At 43.7% G+C, this 19,554-nt stretch overlaps 1 protein-coding gene across 1 annotated transcript; it reads right to left on the bottom strand.

The window, feature by feature from the left end:
- Window positions 1-2,105: 2,105 nt before the first annotated feature.
- Window positions 2,106-19,112, bottom strand: LOC118366581 (epidermal growth factor-like protein 6). Its single transcript, XM_052492988.1, has 12 exons — window positions 18,845-19,112; window positions 15,849-15,955; window positions 15,071-15,163; window positions 14,560-14,679; window positions 13,998-14,117; window positions 12,657-12,791; window positions 12,439-12,561; window positions 8,739-8,984; window positions 3,450-3,524; window positions 3,266-3,361; window positions 2,768-3,030; window positions 2,106-2,557 (listed from the first exon to the last, which is right to left on the bottom strand). Exons 1-12 carry the CDS (start codon window positions 18,916-18,918, stop codon window positions 2,450-2,452), a joined length of 1,560 nt encoding a protein of 519 aa, XP_052348948.1. The 5' UTR covers window positions 18,919-19,112; the 3' UTR covers window positions 2,106-2,449.
- Window positions 19,113-19,554: the final 442 nt, after the last annotated feature.

The following is a 19,554-nucleotide window of genomic DNA, read 5'->3' as shown; positions in this document are numbered from 1 at the left end:
CGGTAGGACCAAACACCAAATGGTAGGACCAGACACCACATGGTAGGACCAGACACCACATGGTAGGACCAGACCAGACACCACATGGTGGGACCAGACCAGACACCACATGGTAGGACCAGACCAGACACCACATGGTGGGACCAGACCAGACACCACATGGTAGGACCAGACCAGACACCACATGGTAGGACCAGACACCACATGGTGGGACCAGACCAGACACCACACGGTAGAACCAGACCAGACACCACATGGTGGGACCAGACCAGACACCACACGGTAGAACCAGACCAGACACCACATGGTGGGACCAGACCAGACACCACACGGTAGAACCAGACCAGACACCACATGGTGGGACCAGACCAGACACCACACGGTAGAACCAGACCAGACACCACATGGTGGGACCAGACCAGACACCACATGGTAGGACCAGACCAGACACCACATGGTGGGACCAGACCAGACACCACATGTTGGGACCAAACCAGGCACCACACGGTAGATGGGACCAGACCAGACCCCACATGTTGGGACCAAACCAGGCACCACACGGTAGATGGGACCAGACCAGACCAGACCAGACCCCACATGTTGGGACCAGACCAGACACCACATGTTGGGACCAGACCAGACACCACATGGTGGGACCAGACCAGACACCACATGTTGGGACCAAACCAGGCACCACACGGTAGATGGGACCAGACCAGACCCCACACGGTAGATGGGACCAGACCAGACACCACATGTTGGGACCAAACCAGGCACCACACGGTAGATGGGACCAGACCAGACCCCACATGTTGGGACCAAACCAGACACCACATGGTGGGACCAGACCAGACCCCACATGTTGGGACCAAACCAGGCACCACACGGTAGATGGGACCAGACCAGACCCCACATGTTGGGACCAAACCAGACACCACATGGTGGGACCAGACCAGACCCCACATGTTGGGACCAAACCAGACACCACACAGTAGATAGGACCAAACACCAAACGGTAGGACCAAACCTGACACCAGGGAGACTACCAAATCTAGATACCTTTGGTAGAATCTTTGACCAGAGACCATAGGATAGACAAAGTTAAAGATAAAGCATTACCCTGGTAAGTTGTTTACGATAATTTTTTGTGTGAGTGCACAAAAGCTCATTTAAAAAAAAAATTCCTCCATGAACTGTAAGCCCCATAGTTGACATTTTCTGGTAGTTGATTTCATGCCTGTAGGTCTAATCTTTTCATTGTCTGTTGTGGTCTATTTGAGTCCTCCTGGCCAAGTAAATAGCATTCTTCTTTTGCAATGTCCATGTGACACAAACCCTACAAAAGGCTTTTCCACTACTCCAACACTGCTTTTTTTTTTAAAAGTGAACATGTGTGACTTTCTGTGAGAGATTGAGATTGAGGGAACAACAACTTTCTAGCAGCTATGACAAGGTCAAGATTGAAGGTGTGCGAGAGGTTGTGACAGTTTCAGTATACAGGGTCCCATAGAATCAGTGACAAGCAGCAGCTAGTGACCTCGGGCAAAGACCATGAAAGAAAAAACATGAACAGAGCCCTTATAAAAATGTTTTTTTTATTTTTTATGTAATACAATATAAAAGCTCAATTTACAGCAGTTATGCATTGTTACATTTTTTTACCTTTTTTTTACCGTACTATAATTATAAAGCATGTAGGGTTCAAGGGAAGACTTCTTGATGAATCTGATATTACTATTTAGGGTTCATGTAACTACATGTTACAAGTCTTAGTCTATCTTATTTTTATATATTGCAACTAACTGCAAAATGTCACTTAGAAAAAGAAAAAGCAACACAATATAATGTTTTTTGTTGTTGTAGATAAGCCTGCCATATCCTGCCATTTATGTGAAAATAATTGAATATATTTATATATATATGCCATTTAGCAGACGCTTTTATCCAAAGCGACTTACAGTCATGTGTGCATACATTCTACGTATGGGTGGTCCCGGGAATCGAACCCACTACCCTGGCATTACAAGCGCCATGCTCTACCAACTGTGCTACAGAAGGACCATATTTCAAAACATTTGTGAACATTATTGAAAAACGGAACTGTATGTAGTGGATCATTTATTTGTGGACAAATTGGTGGCTCAAATGAAAGGAAAAGCTTGTAAACTTGCAGATGAAATCCCTGCACATACCAATGATGCTCAATCCCTCAGCAACGCTTTCCTATGTGGACGGCTGAACTGCCAAACATTCTGCAAATACACATTTTTCTTAATACTTGTTGTACAGTACAGCAACAAAAAGAAATACACCCTTAGTTTGGTTTTTAGGAAGATGTGTGTCTGCTCTCCAAAAAGAGTAGACTAAAGAGAGAGACTGATGCTTGCTCTGCCTCTGAGGTCTGTGTCAAACACACTGGACTGATTTCTACAGGTTCAGAGTTCACAGTTTAAAAGATGGGTGTGTCTTCCTCTTGACAGTAGCCTGAGGTCAGCACCACGTTGTCCAGCCCAATCTCTCCCCCAACTCCATTTCCACGTTCAGCTTCAAAGATGATCTGCAGAATGACAGCAAAGATGTTGATTAGATGTTTTGGAAATTGTGACTTGTGCGGTGTATTTTGTTCCCTTCGACAGTGGACATATTTGGCAAGTGTGGTGATTAAATGAACAACATTGAGCTGGTAAATCCCTTTTTCACAGAACATACACCGGCGCCATTCGAGTCCTTTGTCATTCTAGGTGTTCGGAATGGAATGGCGACTCACAGATTCTGGGGCCTGGTTCTTCCAGGCTACAGTGAGCAGTTCTGTCTGCCAATCCTGACTGCGGCTGTGGTTCCGTTCCCACACAAGTTCGGTGCTGTTGTTCAACAGCACCCGCAGCGTGCCCACCTGGCTGCCCATCACGCGGTAGTTGAAGGTGAGGCAGAAGCCTCCCTGCTGGGCCCGGTCACTGAGGAGCAGCTTTAGCCTGGCCTGGTCCTTCTTCTCTCCCAGAAGACCACTCATAGCCATGTAGTACTCCATACCTGGGGGTTAGGGACCAGGGAATGGACACAGGCTGGTCACTGATAGTCATTAACGTATGACTAACAGCTATTCGGGAATACATAGATTAAGCACAGCAAAGATCAACTTCTGGAAGATAGATTCAGACAATCATTTGAACAATAGAGGATTTACCTTATCGGTCATTGTATGAAACTACATGGCAAATATAGAAGGTAAATACTATTTATGCCCAATTAATAGTATAATTTGTACCATTTTCATGGTAGGACACGCTCCAGTCAAAGCTATCGTCCTTGTCTTGCACCCACTCACACACGCCCTGATCGAAGTTGCAGTCCATGAAGAACTCTGGAAGGCACAGTCAGATGTCAACAATTCACAGGGATTATGAAGGTAAGGTTACCCACATTATGTTAACAAGTAAAGCAAGGATTACCTTCCTGTCCTGGAGCTATTTCGATCTCTTTGACATCCGTTGCAGGACCAAATACTGACTCAAAGTCCTCTGGAACTGATTTGGGAGACAGATAACTCTTTTAAGATAAGGTACATAAAATGTAAAAAATAATGTAATTAACTTTTGCAAAAAGCAAAAAAAAAAATAAAGACATGACATTCAAACAGGATATCAACAGCCTTGATTATTGTTTATGTAAAACATTGTCTAAGCAGATCATTTAATTTACTTAATAATATAGCTCTATTTTAGTTACAAGCATTCTTCTGAAGATATGTGATTCCTGAAAATCTTCCAGATGATTATGCAGTTGAGAGATTTCCCCTCATAAAACAAAAGCCAGTAAGGGGCTTTTTAACCTGCAAGTGGAAGCCTGCCCTGCTGCCATTCATCTGTCAGAATGGTGCATTTTAACCGTAGGATATTAAAACTGAAACATCTTAAAGCTCCCCCAACAAACTTCCCCCTTCACCGAGTTTCCCTAGACAACCAGATGTATGCAACTTTGTTAATTAAACCCTGACCAGCCAGAGGGGGCTGGTGTTTGAGGAGGTAATGACAGACTCTCTCTTTCAATGACTCTGTTTGCTGAACAGCTGTTCTGAGGGATGATAACACATGTCTCTGCAAGCACAGGGAGATCTGTGTGTATCCTGAGGCGCTCACATGGCGGCGGACTAAAATTCCTCCCTGGAGCTGTTGGATGTCTCAGGGCCTGTCTCCTCTTGCCTTCTGAGTCGTCCTGCCGAAAGATCAGGCTACTATCAGACTTGTTTCCCATAAAGAGATCAACAGTAGTGGTGAGCGGTATCCTTGTTACTGTCTCACTGAGAGGTATACCATCGCACAAGTGATCCTTTGCCCACCCTCGTATGGGTTTTGATCGTAAGATGCAGAGCCAATAATTCTAGCTATTTTGGTCCAAATCTCCATTTAGGAGAAATAAGTAGACCTGTGCCAACATTGCGACGACCAGACGCTCTCGGACTATGAGAGAAAACCTAGTCAGATTAAGTTCTCTGGGGTGATCCATGTCTCCGTCAGGGACAAAACATTAGACTGCAGAGACACCTTTATGTGTACATGTGTTTTATACCAAGAGCTAAGCATCTTCTTATTTCTAAACAAAATGACTGATTTGGCATGAGTCTTATTTTATTGCTTTTATTCATGCTTGCCTGATTATACTCATCTCTATGCTGTCTTCATGCTTGCCTGATTATACTCATATCTATGCTGTCTTCATGCTTGCCTGATTATACTCATATCTATGCTGTCTTCATGCTTGCCTGATTATACTCATATCTATGCTGTCTTCATGCTTGCCTGATTATACTCATATCTATGCTGTCTTCATGCTTGCCTGATTATACTCATCTCTATGCTGTCTTCATGCTTGCCTGATTATACTCATATCTATGCTGTCTTCATGCTTGCCTGATTATACTCATATCTATGCTGTCTTCATGCTTGCCTGATTATACTCATATCTATGCTGTCTTCAGGCTTGCCTGATTATACTCATCTCTATGCTGTCTTCATGCTTGCCTGATTATACTCATCTCTATGCTGTCTTCATGCTTTCCTGATTATACTCATCTCTATGCTGTCTTCATGCTTGCCTGATTATACTCATATCTATGCTGTCTTCATGCTTTCCTGATTATACTCATCTCTATGCTGTCTTCATGCTTGCTTTTCAACCTTCCGTTTCAGCGCATGGCCAGAGAAGGAGAAGGTTAGAGAAGTTGTCGTGTGTGACAGTTTGACCGATGGCCTCAACCGGTAGTCAGCACTTATGTTTGCACAGCAGTTTTTCCTGTCTTTAGTCTCCCTTGAAAAGGTCAATGGCAAATGACAGGGGAGAAAAATAATACTGTTTCAAACACCAGAACCAGATCTGTTTTGATGACATCACAACCAAAATGCATAGAGCGTATTGAACCACATGCAGCATTAAACTGTATCTTAGTTAAACTTCCTCTTTGCTACATCTTATTTAGAACAGGAGGTAACACAGTAAGAACTCTTCTAATGTGTTGATGGCTCCTCCTCTAACCACATTAGCTATTTATAACCTTTGCAAGGTTTGAATATGTATTTGCAAGATGTGAATCTAATATGTGAAACAGAGGCCGTTTCTCTGTTTTACTGATAGGGAATCGTTCATGTTGAGCCATATATCTACTCAGTGCATAGAACATGAAGCAACAGGCTGAATCATGACACACAGGTCCAAGGGCTTGAAACTGATTTTTTTTTATTGTGGAATGGTACTCCTCAAGCTAATGCTGCCTGACAGGCTGCCACCATGCTACAGCTTTGATAGAAGTAAGGGACTCAATCCAGCCAATTAGTCCAGCTAACTAAACCAGCCTGATGGTCTGGGGATAGAAGCTATTGACCAGTCTGTTTGTTTTAGCCATGATGCTCCTGTACTGCCCATGTCTGAATGATGGAAACAGGGAGACCAGGCTGGTTGCTGAGGTCCCTGATGATCTTCTTGGCCTTCCTGTGACACCTGGCGTTATAGGTGTCTTGGAGTGAGCACCCAATGGTGCGTTCGGCTGAGCGTACCGCCTTCTGTAGAGCCTTGCGGTCAGCGGTGGTGGAGTGGCTGTACGAGGTTGTGATGCAGCCCGACAGTATGCTCTCGATGGTGCTCCTGTAGACTACTGTGACGGCCTTCAGGACAGGGCACATTTCTTCAGCCTCCTGGGGTTAAAGAGTCGCTGTCGTGCCTTCTTCACCACGGTGTCCGTATGGTTTGATAATTTCAGCTCCTTGGAGATCTGTACACCGAGGAACTTGATGTCTTTACGGCAGCCCCTGTTGATGAGGATGAGGACATGCCTAGCCTGGTTCTTCCTGGAGTCCTCAATCAGATCCTTTGTTTCGCCGACATTGACGGAGAGGTTGTTTACAGTGGCTTGCAAATGTATTCACCCCTCCTGGGATTTTTTTCAATTTTGTTGCCTTACAACCTGGAATTAAAATAGATTTTTGGAGGGGTTTGTGTCATTTGACTTATACAACATGCCTACCACTTTGAGATACAAAATATTTTTTATTGTGAAACATAACTATTGGCCCCACCCAAAGTCAATACTTTGTGGAGCCGCCTTTTGCAGCAATTTTACAGCTGCATGTCTCTTGGGGTACGTCTCTATAAGCTTGGCACATCTAGCAACTGGGATTTTTGCCCATTCTTCAAGGCAAAACTGCTCCAGCTCCTTCAAGTTGGATGGGTTCTGCTGGTTTACAGCAATCTTTAAGTCACACTACAGATTCTCAATTGGATTGAGGTCTGGGCTTTGACTAGGCCATTCCAAGCCATTTAAATGTTTCCCCTTAAATCACTCGAGGGTTGCTTTAGCAGTATGCTTAGGGTCATTATCCTGCTGGAAGGTGAACCTCGGTCCCAGTCTCAAATCTCTGGAAGACTGAAACCGGTTTCCCTCAATAATTGCCCTGTATTTAGCACCATCCATCATTCCTTCAATTCTGACCAGTTTCCCAGTCCCTGCCGATGAAAAACAGGGATGGTGTTCTCGGGGTGACGGGAGGTGTTGGATTTACGCCAGACATAGCATTTTCCTTGATGGCCAAAAAGCTACATTTTAGCCTCATCTGACCAGAGTACCTACTTCCATATGTTTGGGGAGTCTACCACATGCCTTTTTGTGAACACCAAATGTGTTTGCTTATTTTTGTCATTACGCAATGGCCTTTTTCTGGCCACTCTTTCGTAAAGCCCAGCTCTGTGGATTGTATGGCTTAAAGTGGTCCTATGGACAGATACTCCAATCTCCGCTGTGGAGCTTTGTAGCTCCTTCATGGTTATCTTTGGTCTCTTTGTTGCCTCTCTGATTAATGCCCTCCTTGCCTGGTCTGTGAGATTTGGTGGGCAACCCTCTCTTGGCAGGTTTGTTGTGGTGCCATATTCTTTTCATTTTTAAAATAATATATTTAATAATAATGTATTTAATATTTAATGATCATTCAACTCAACGCATCTTCAGTGACTGCTGATGAAGATGTAGACTGCTGATGAAGATGTAGACTGCTGATGAAGATGTAGACTGCTGATGAAGATGTAGACTACTGATGAAGATGTAGACTGCTGATGAAGATGTAGACTACTGATGAAGATGTAGACTGCTGATGAAGATGTAGACTGCTGATGAAGATGTAGACTGCTGATGAAGATGTAGACTGCTGATGAAGATGTAGACTACTGATGAAGATGTAGACTGCTGATGAAGATGTAGACTACTGATGAAGATGTAGACTGCTGATGAAGATGTAGACTACTGATGAAGATGTAGACTGCTGATGAAGATGTAGACTGCTGATGAAGATGAAGATGTAGACTACGATGAAGATGAAGATGAAGATGTAGACTGATGAAGATGAAGATGTAGACTGCTGATGAAGATGTAGACTACTGATGAAGATGTAGACTACTGATGAAGATGTAGACTGCTGATGAAAATGTAGACTGCTGATGAAAATGTAGACTGCTGATGAAGATGTAGACTACTGATGAAGATGTAGACTACTGATGAAGATGTAGACTGCTGATGAAGATGTAGACTGCTGATGAAGATGAAGATGTAGACTACTGATGAAGATGAAGATGTAATCAAAATGGCATTACACTGTCATGGAAATACAATGGCATTCAAACGGAGGCAAATAAATAGCAGAAAAACCTCGTCATCATTTTAATACCACCAGATTGACTTTATATGCAGTATAACGTTAGCTAGCTAGCTAAGATTGAGGGGAAGCCACTGGATTTTAGCTAGTTAACGTTAGCATTGCACGCTATTTTTGACAAACTTTGCTAGCTACTGACAACATTGCCATCTGTCTTTTGACAACATGATAAGGTTTGTAAAGTTGTTTCTAAATATTTGACTACCTTAGCAATGTCATCGCACTAACCCTGTGACCATCCATCTCCGAATTTTGCATAGTTATGTGTTTGAAGTTGTCCTGTATAGTGTCATTTGGGGGCATAGAAAATGTGTAACCATCCTAAATTTAACAGGGTCAAGAGAACCGTATGTACAGTATCACAAATTATTGAAACAACTGAGGGATTTTATTTCTGAATAACTACGAGCGCTGCACATTACCACAGCAGTAATGGTGTACGAACTTCCATATTATCAGTGTTGGAATAATCAGATTTGGGACCACCCACGATGGCAATAAATAGGTGGATGAGTGGGAAAGAGTTTAGAGGGAAATAAGGCTTACTGAAAACATCTCCTCTTGAATTAAGCTTGTTGTCCACATCTGTCTTCTCCTCATCTTCCTCTTCTTCCTCCTCCCCTACATCAGTAAAGCCCACCTGGCCCACCTCCTCTGAGCCACCCATATAGGTCTCCCCGTCATAGTCGAAGGGCTGCAAGCGGATCTGAGGGGGTACGGTCACCTTGGGCTCGGAGATGACGTTCTTGATCTGCTCTTTGTCCAGCTTCCCTGGCAGCCTCACTGGGGACTCTGGGATAGTTGCAGGAAGAAGAACCATGTCATACATCTGGAACTACAGAGGTGGAATCTGATGCAATTATACAAGAGTTTAGGTGTATATTCTGGGGTTACACCGCCATTCTAGATTATAAAACCATTCTAGATTATAAAACCATTATGGATTATGAAGACATTATGGAATATAAAGACATTATAGATTATAAAAACATTATAGATTATAAAAACATTATAGATTATAAAGACATTATAGATTATAAAAACATTATAGATTATAAAGACATTATAGATTATAAAGCCATTATAGATTATAAAGACATTATAGATTATAAAGACATTATAGATTATAAAACCATTATAGATTATAAAGACAACATAGAATATAAAGACAATTGACAAAACATATGTCAGACAGTATATCACTGTAGTTTGTTCTTAATAACTTACCTTGTTCATTGAGATACAAGCATTTGCTTATGTGTAAACATGTTTTCATAGACAGATGAGCATTGAGGGTAGGACGGCAAACAGGAACATCACACTCCATGCATGGGAAGCATGACAGCCAGACTCAGCCATATACAGTGCCTTCGGAAAGTATTCAGACCCCTTGACTTTTTCCACATCAATCGACACACAATACCCCATAATGACAAAGCAAAAACAGGTTTTTAGAAATGTTTGCTAATGTATAAAAAAATGGAAATACCTTATTTACATAAGTATTCTTACATTTTGCTATTTTTTTTATTTATTTTTATTTATTTCACCTTTATTTAACCAGGTAGGCAAGTTGAGAACAAGTTCTCATTTACAATTGCGACCTGGCCAAGATAAAGCAAAGCAGTTCGACACATACAACGACACAGAGTTACACATGGAGTAAAACAAACATACAGTCAATAATACAGTATAAACAAGTCTATATACGATGTGAGCAAATGAGGTGAGAAGGGAGGTAAAGGCAAAAAAAAGCCATGGTGGCAAAGTAAATACAATATAGCAAGTAAAACACTGGAATGGTAGATTTGCAATGGAAGAATGTGCAAAGTAGAAATAAAAATAATGGTGTGCAAAGGAGCAAAATAAATACATTAAATACAGTAGGGAAAGAGGTAGTTGTTTGGGCTAAATTATAGGTGGGCTATGTACAGGTGCAGTAATATGTGAGCTGCTCTGACAGTTGGTGCTTAAAGCTAGTGAGGGAGATAAGTGTTTCCAGTTTCAGAGATTTTTGTAGTTCGTTCCAGTCATTGGCAGCAGAGAACTGGAAGGAGAGGCGGCCAAAGAAAGAATTGGTTTTGGGGGTGACTAGAGAGATATACCTGCTGGAGCGTGTGCTACAGGTGGGAGATGCTATGGTGACCAGCGAGCTGAGATAAGGGCTTTACCTAGCAGGGTCTTGTAGATTACATGGAGCCAGTGGGTTTTGCTATGGGACTCAATTGAGCTCAGGTGCATCCTGTTTCCATTGATCATCCTTGAGATGTTTCTACATCTTGATTGGAGTCCAAATGTGGTAAATTCAAATGATTGGACATGAACACAGTGGCCTCCATAATTCTAAAATGGAAGAAGTTTGGAACCACCAATACTTGTCTTAGAGCTGGCTGCCCAGCCAAACTGAGCAATCAGGGGAGAAGGGCCTTTGTCAGGGAGGTGACCAAGAACCCGATGGTCACTCTGACAGAGCTCCAGAGTTCCTCTGTAGAGATGGGAGAACCTTCCAGAAGGACAACCATCTCTGCAGCACTCTACCAATCAGGCATTTATGGTAGTTCCCAGACAGAATCCACTCCTCAGGAAAAGGCCCGCTTGGAGTTGCCAAAAGGCAAAGTACAGAGAGATTGTTAATGCAAACCTGCTCTAGAGAGAACCCTAAGCACACAGCCAAGACAACGCAGGAGTGGCTTCGGGACAAGTCTTTTAATGTCTTGAACCCGATCGAACATCTCTGGAGAGACCTGAACATTTTATTTTATTTTACCTTTATTTTACTAGGCAAGTCAGTTAAGAACAAATTCTTATTTTCAATGACTGCCTGGGAACAGTGGGTTAACTGCTTGTTCAGGGGCAGAACGACAGACAGACCGTGTCAGCTCTGGGATTCGAATTTGCAACCTTTCGGTTACTAGTCCAACGCTCTAACCACTAGGCCACCCTGCCGCCCCACAACAGCTGTGCAGCGACACTCGACATCCAACCTGACAGAGCTTGACAGGATCGGCAGAGAAGAATGGGAGAAACTCCCAGAATACAGGTGTGCCAAGCTTGTAGAGTCATTCCCAAGAAGCCTCGAGGCTGTAATTGCTGCCAAAGGTGCTTCAACAAAGTACTGAGTAAAGGGTCTGAATACTAATGTAAATGTGATATTTGAGTTTTAATTTGTTATACATTTGCAAAAAAAAAAAAATGTAACGCCTGTTTTTGCCTTGTCATTATGAGGTATTGGGTGTAGATTGATGAGGAACACAAACAATGTCATATATGTTAGAATAAGGCTGTAATGTAACAAAATGTGTAAAAAATACGTTCCGAATGCACTGTATACTGTATCTAATTTACTGCTCTATGTACGTCATTTTAAAGTCTGAAATGGTTTCATGCTGAGTTCTACATGGCAGAACAAGCTGTGTGTGGTGGGGACAGAACCTAGCCTTGAACCATGGGAGAGGGAGGGGGTTTCACAAAGCAAGATGGTAGGCGGCGAACAGATGAAGTGGAAAACCTTGTTGCATTCCATACACATCTCACCATTTAGGAAATGATCATATGCACTGCCTTTGTCTCCCTGGTCCCACGAGCTTTGATAATAGGGGTTGACTACAAAAAATATAAAGGCATTTTCATTTACACAAAGCCCTGAGGCATTGTTGCACCTATCATGTCACCTAGGAAACATAATCTACTTCCTGGTTCAGAGAGTGCACTGTGGCTCTCCTGTTCGCTCGCAGGCAGACAGGCAGACAGACAGACAGACAGGCAGGCAGACAGACAGACAGACAGACAGACAGACAGACAGACAGACAGACAGACAGACAGACAGACATGCCTCTCCTTTCCTCTGTTCTTCAGATGGCTGGGTTCAGATATTTACACAGGTGTGATTTGAATCAGGGCCTCTCCCTAAGTAACATCTGTAGAGTGCAAAGGTTCTCTGCAAATGGGAAACTGGCTTTGGCAGTGCTCATGTTTGCTGATGCTTTTAAGAGCACAGATGAAATATGCAATTGTAAAATCACTGAAAGGGATTTATTTTAACCTTTATTTAACTAGGCAAGTCATATAAGAACACATTCTTATTTATATTGACGGCCTACATATAAGAGCTGAATATAGTGTATGCAGTCTGGAAAATCAACACTGTCCGAATCTGGCCCCCGTGCACATCACATTTTCCAGGAAATAGATTTCATTCTCAGAATGTTTTGATGATTGATGAATAGTAAATATTTTCAGGTCTCACCAGAGCATTCAAAACCACTGCCACGGAAGCCTTGCTTGCACTTGCACTTGTAGGATCCCTGAGTGTTCAGACAGACTGCGCGGTGGCTGCACTTGTTTGTGTTGGCAGCACACTCGTCATTGTCTGAAAACGAAATTAGATGATTTGATTAGCTGATCTCCTCACAGAATTATTAATACCAAAATGTGTTGTATATATGAAATGATTGTATACCTTACCTACACAGTCATATTTGCCATTGATATACTTCAGGTCATAGCCATTCTGACACTTGCAGTAGTAGCTGCCAAACGTATTGACACACTGCCTGTTGTATGGGCACAGGTTCTTTCCTGTTACACATTCATCAATATCTAAAGGCAAAGGATGGGAAGAAAGAGGCTGAACATGAAATGAATGACTTCACTTATTTATTCTCCATTGCAGTGAAGGGTTAATATTTGGATCAATGTAAACCATTCCTTACAGACACTTAAGTTTAGCAAAACAATGGACGTGTGTGTGTGAAGATAGGCTCCTCCCACTCAAATCAAGCAGTTTTGTGGGAGGAAACGCTACCCCATTTTAACCCACATCACTACCCCATTTTAACCCATATCACTACCCCATTTTAACCCACATCACTACCCCATTTTAACCCACATCACTACCCCATTTTAACCCACATCACTACCCCATTTTAACCCACATCACTACCCCATTTTAACCATTTTAACCCATATCACTCATTTAACCCCCATTTTAACCCACATCACAACCCCATTTTAACCCATATCACTACCCCATTTTAACCCACATCACTACCCCATATTAACCCACATCACTACCCCATTTTAACCCACATCACTACCCCATTTTAACCCACATCACTACCCCGTTTTAACCCACATCAGTACCCCATTTTAACCCACATCACTACCCCATTTAATCCATATCACTACCCCATTTTAACCCACATCACTACCCCATTTTAACCCACATCACTACCCCATTTTAACCCACATCACTACCCCATTTTAACCCACATCACTACCCCATTTTAACCCACATCACTACCCCATTTTAACCCACATCACTACCCCATTTTAAGCCACATCACTACCCCATTTTAACCCACATCACTACCCCATTTTAAGCCACATCACTACCCCATTTTAACCCACATCACTACCCAATTTTAAGCCACATCACTACCCCATTTTAACCCACATCACTACCCCATTTTAAGCCACATCACTACCCCATTTTAACCCACATCACAACCCCATTTTAACCCACATCACTACCCCATTTTAACCCACATCACTACCCCATTTTAACCTACAGGCTGCTACAGATGATTAAGTTCTTATGCGAGAAGCCTTGCGACAGAGCAGGAATGTGAAACCGCAGAATGAGATTTACAAATCAGAGTTTTACAAATCTCTAAGAAGTCCACACCTTCTATTGTGTGCAGCACTTAATGATCTATGAGGTGGAGAGATCCAGTAAGGACCGGTTTGAACTCCTCACGAAGTGATATGGTGTCAGGGTCGGTGGTCCAAGGTAGTGGTACTCACCCACACAGGTCCTCTGGTCTGGCCCTAGCTGCAGCCGCGCAGACGGGCAGAGACAACGGATCTCCCCCTGTACATCCTCACAGCCATATTGACAGTGTGCCAGGGAGCACGTCCTGGAGTCTACACACACACACACACACACACACACACACACACACACACACACACACACACACACACACACACACACACACACACACACACACACACACACACACACACACACACACACACACAGGTTCACACACACACACACACACACACACACACACACACACACACACACACACACAGGAGAGTGAACTTCTTTTTGAACACTAAAGGTTCTGTGTAGAACATTTAGAACTAACAGTGATATCTCAGAGTGAATAGCAGCAGGTACAGTCAGGGTTACAGTTTCCTCTAGCAGGTACAGTCAGGGTTACAGTTTCCTCCATCAGGTACAGTCAGGGTTACAGTTTCCTCTAGCAGGTACAGTCAGGGTTACAGTTCCCCCTAGCAGGTACAGTCAGGGTTACAGTTCCCCCTAGCAGGTACAGTCGGGGTTACAGTTTCCACTCACTGGTACAGGAGCCATCAGGCATCAGAGTGTATCCGTTGAGGCAGTAACAGATGTAGCTGCCGTGGGTGTTCATACAGCGATGCTCACAGGGGCGGGGCTTCAGGCCACACTCATTCAGGTCTGAACAGAGAGACAGTCAATCCTCCGTCATGTAGGGACATGTATGTATGGCTATAGGTATCATCTAGACATCAGCAAGGATGCACCGGGGTGCTTCTCTAAATCTATGATGGTTTCCCTGAATCATAATGCTTGAATATTGTCCCACGGACATCGTACCTTACCTAGTTCCAGGGCCAACATATTGTATACAGTTTGGGTTTCTCCAGATGAACTATTCTACATTGGCAGACAATTAATTGTTTTGATATCTAAATATTGAGGTATCAAGAGATCTATCAGGGGCTTGTGGAATAGAGATGGAAAATGACTGCAAATCTGAGCTTCAAGTTGTTCTCTATCAAGAGACCACTTTGACTCGCATTCCATTGACCGTAGTCACCCTACTGACCTTGGTTGCACATCTTTCCGGTGTATCCTGGGTAACACTTGCATTTGTTGGGGCCAGCACACTCTCCGTGCTTGCAACCATGTTCACACTGAGCTGATAAAGTATTTAAAGGAGAGACATAGAGGCAGCAGTGGGAACAATAAGAAGGGTTAAACTGGTTACCTGAAACAACACAGTGGCTATGCCAGTTTTACTCCCCCTGAGGTCATTTAGTCTACGTTTCTTCTGCTGCAGGAAAATACTCAGCCGCAAAGAAGAACAAACGGGGAAAACCCGTTATATTGTGGAAAACAATTTTTGAATTCTCAGACTTTAGTTTTTCATTCATTGAATACTGTATCTATTTACAGTATGTGATATTTTCAATCAGAGAAAGTTACATAGAACAAGTTAAATTGATGACCAGAGCAATACAAAGACAATTGTACAGTACATCTCAACCAAACTTAACCACATATAGTACATCTCAACCAAACGTAACCACATATAGTACATCTCAACCAAACTTAACCACATAAAGTACATCTCAAGCAAACGTAACCACATATAGTACATCTCAACCAAACTTAACCACATATAGTACATCTCAACCAAACTTAACCACATATAGTACATCTCAACCAAACTTAACCACATATAGTACATCTCAACCAAACGTAACCACATATAGTACATCTCAACCAAACTTAACCACATATAGTACATCTCAACCAAACGTAACCACATACAGTACATCTCAACCAAACGTAAACACAAGTTGTTTTGTTGAAATACTTACCTTCACACTGTCCCTTGCTGTTCTTTCTCCAGCCATAGCAACACGCCAGTCTCCTGCCATCGCCACACACACCTGGTTGGCCACCGGTGGGGACTTGTCTGCGGTGCCTGTACAGTTAAAGGACACACAAGGAAACACAAGGACACACAGGGACACACAAGGACACACAGGGACAGACAAGGAAACACAGGGACACACAGGGACACACAGGGACACACAAGGACACACAAGGACACACAGGGACACACAGGGACACACAAGGACACACAGGGACACACAAGGACACACAAGGACACACAGGGACACACAAGGACACACAGGGACACACAAGGACACACAAGGACACACAGGGACACACAAGGACACACAGGGACACACAAGGACACACAAGGACACACAAGGACACACAAGGACACACAGGGACACACAGGGACACACAAGGACACACAGGGACACACAAGGACACACAGGGACACACAGGGACACACAAGGACACACAGGGACACACAAGGACACACAGGGACACACAAGGACACACAGGGACACACAGGGACACACAAGGACACACAGGGACACACAGGGACACACAAGGACACACAGGGACACACAAGGACACACAAGGACACACAAGGACACACAGGGACACACAAGGAAACACAGGGACACACAAGGACACACAAGGACACACAGGGACACACAGGGACACACAAGGACACACAGGGACACACAAGGACACACAGGGACACACAGGGACACACAGGGACACACAAGGACACACAAGGAAACACAAGGACACACAGGGTCACACAAGGACACACAAGGACACACAGGGACACACAAGGACACACAGGGACACACAAGGACACACAGGGACACACAAGGACACACAGGGACACACAGGGACACACAAGGACACACAGGGACACACAAGGACACACAGGGACACACAAGGACACACAGGGACACACAGGGACACACAAGGACACACAAGGACACACAAGGACACACAAGGACACACAGGGACACAAGGACACACAAGGACACACAGGGACACACAAGGACACACAAGGACACACAGGGACACAAGGACACACAAGGACACACAGGGACACACAAGGACACACAGGGACACACAGGGACACACAAGGACACACAGGGACACACAAGGACACACAGGGACACACAAGGACACACAGGGACACACAAGGACACACAAGGACACACAAGGACACACAGGGACACACAGGGACACACAAGGACACACAGGGACACACAAGGACACACAAGGACACACAGGGACACACAAGGACACACAAGGACACACAAGGACACACAAGGACACACAGGGACACAAGGACACACAAGGACACACAAGGACATAGGTGACACACAACTCTATCTACCCTGTTAAATCTCTGCATGAACTGGTCTCCATTCCTTGACGGACAGTTGAATGTTAGTTGATTGACTACTCTTGATTAGGAATAATACAATTGGTGAGTAAAATTTGATCATAATACGTTGTTTGATCATCATTTTACAAGTGATCGCAGAAGAAAACAAATGCCCAAATGAACGTACACAAATTGCAGTAAATATTCTGCAAATAGAGGAGATAATTATATCCCTAAACATGTCCCATGTGCTTTTTGTTGACAATCAACTTCGACACCCAAAGTGTCATTTAGTCTTCCCAAACGCAGACCTGCAGACATCCTAGCTAATTACACCAAGTTCCCCTTGGTTCCCACATATTGGGAGAAAAGAGCTCCTCCTATTGGGAGAAAAAGGAGCCTCCCTCCTATCTGGGAGAAAGGGAGGTAAATAGCATGTTACCCTCTATACTTCTACTTCATCAGTTACTCCTTACAGAGTCCTTACAGTGTTACATGAATACCTCAAGCAGGAACCTATTTCCTCCAATTGCATGCCCCCCTCCATCTGATCACACTTAATGTTGTTCCCCCTGACTGTCAACAAGTCAACCCTTTGGAAATAATGTCCATATGATTGCATTGCACGTGTGTTTTAAACTGTAAATTAGATCTGCTACTTTTCCTTTCATAAGCAGAAAAACTTAAGCTTTTGAAAAGCAGATCTGGCTGGGGAAACATTTCTGATCTGAATCAAATCTATGTCTTATAGTTGCTACACATGATCTGGTGAGCCCTCTAGCCTCTGACCTCTAACCTCTAGCGCAGTGCCAAACTCAAATGTTCCAGATGTTTGCATGGCTTCCTAGAAGCAGCCCCTGGCTCCAAGGGGTCTGGAGAAATCTGAGTCCTGTTACAAATCAATCAGAACAGCCCACAGGAGAAGAGGGCCAGGGGCCGCATAGTGTGACAGCTGTCCTTAACAGTTGATTAACAGTTACCATATCAGGAGCAACATTTAGCTGACACAGCCTCCATACTTCACAGAGTCCCTGGCCAAGGCACAGACAGCCTGACAGTACTTGCATGGCAACAAAACAACCCCTTTTCCCCATGTACATATTGAAATATAACATTTTAGTAGGATGTAGTAGTAGGATTTAAACAATGACATGTCTGTGATTGTCATGAGCTAAACTGAGTCTCTCTGGGTAGTGTTTGCTAAATGACTAACGCGTGTGTGTCACATTTCTTATGAGCACGGCTACTGGTGATGGGGATTCAGTATGAGCCGACTGCTTTTACTGTAAAAGTAAACACCCATAATGCATTTACAACACGTACAACACTCAGCTGTGTCTGGCCAGAGTGTTAGCCAGTAGCTGTTAGGAGAGTTAGCTAGGGATGCAACAATTGCTTTGGAATGGAATGTCCAGACTGAATCCTTTACTATCTAGAATGAATCCTACCAATAAACACTGAGTTTTACACCTGCTGCAGGCTTCAAAGTGAATGGATACAATAACAAAAGCATGAAGTACAGTACATTGCTTGACCATTACTTCATACAGTATGTCTTTGAGGATCATTTCCTACAGCGGTCTTGATTGATTGCTCACTAACCTGTTGACGGCGCCACTCCCAGAGGAAGAGTAGAACAGGAAGAGAAGTACAACGATCCAGCTGAGGGGATTCATGTCTCTGACTGGGTACAGCTCACGTTGTCTCTCTCTCTCTCTCTCTCTCTCTCTCTCTCTCTCTCTCTCTCTCTCTCTCTCTCTCTCTCTCTCTCTCGCTCTCTCTCTCTCTCTCTCTCTCTCTCTCTCTCTCTCTCGCTCTCTCTCTCTCTCTCTCTCTCTCTCTCTCTCTCTCTCTCTCGCTCTCTCTCTCCCATCTAGTACGTAGACCTCTCGCTCTCTCTCTCTTTCTCGCTCTTTTTCACTCTCCTGATAGCCGTCTCTGTGATCTGAGGCCCATATGTCAGGTCCCCCCTCTCTCTCTTCCTCCCATTCTCACTCTCTTTCTCTCTCTTGGCTGAAATTCCAGAGGTAGGTTTCCATTACAATGAGTGACACTGGGGTCTTAGCATGGGAAGAAGGGTCTGGAGGGTCTGGTGGCTGTACGTCAGGGGAACACCAAACATCTCTACATGATCATTGTTTTCCTGCAATAGTTCAACCAGCAGGGGCAGATCTGTGATCACCATTGCAGCTATACTTAAAGCATATAGGGAACCAATGAAATAAGATGCATAGCGTAATACTGCCTGCTTATTTAACACCATATACAGGAGACCTGTGAACTTCACCTCCTGCACCACCCTGGTTCTACAG

This window comes from Oncorhynchus keta, chromosome 34 (genome assembly GCF_023373465.1).
Source record: "Oncorhynchus keta strain PuntledgeMale-10-30-2019 chromosome 34, Oket_V2, whole genome shotgun sequence".
In the NCBI taxonomy this organism is placed as follows: Eukaryota; Metazoa; Chordata; class Actinopteri; order Salmoniformes; family Salmonidae; genus Oncorhynchus; species Oncorhynchus keta.
This window is presented reverse-complemented; position numbering and strand designations above follow the sequence as displayed.

Bases quoted from the DNA above. Each gene is read 5' to 3' on its own strand.
- LOC118366581 (XM_052492988.1), bottom strand. From the start codon at position 18,918: ATGAATCCCCTCAGCTGGATCGTTGTACTTCTCTTCCTGTTCTACTCT. The intron at 14,118-14,559 runs GTGAGTGGAAAC...GTGTGTGTGTAG, and splicing joins GCCTGATGGCTCCTGTACCA to ACTCCAGGACGTGCTCCCTG. The intron at 2,558-2,767 runs GTGAGTCGCCAT...GTCATTCTGCAG, and splicing joins AGAACCAGGCCCCAGAATCT to ATCATCTTTGAAGCTGAACG.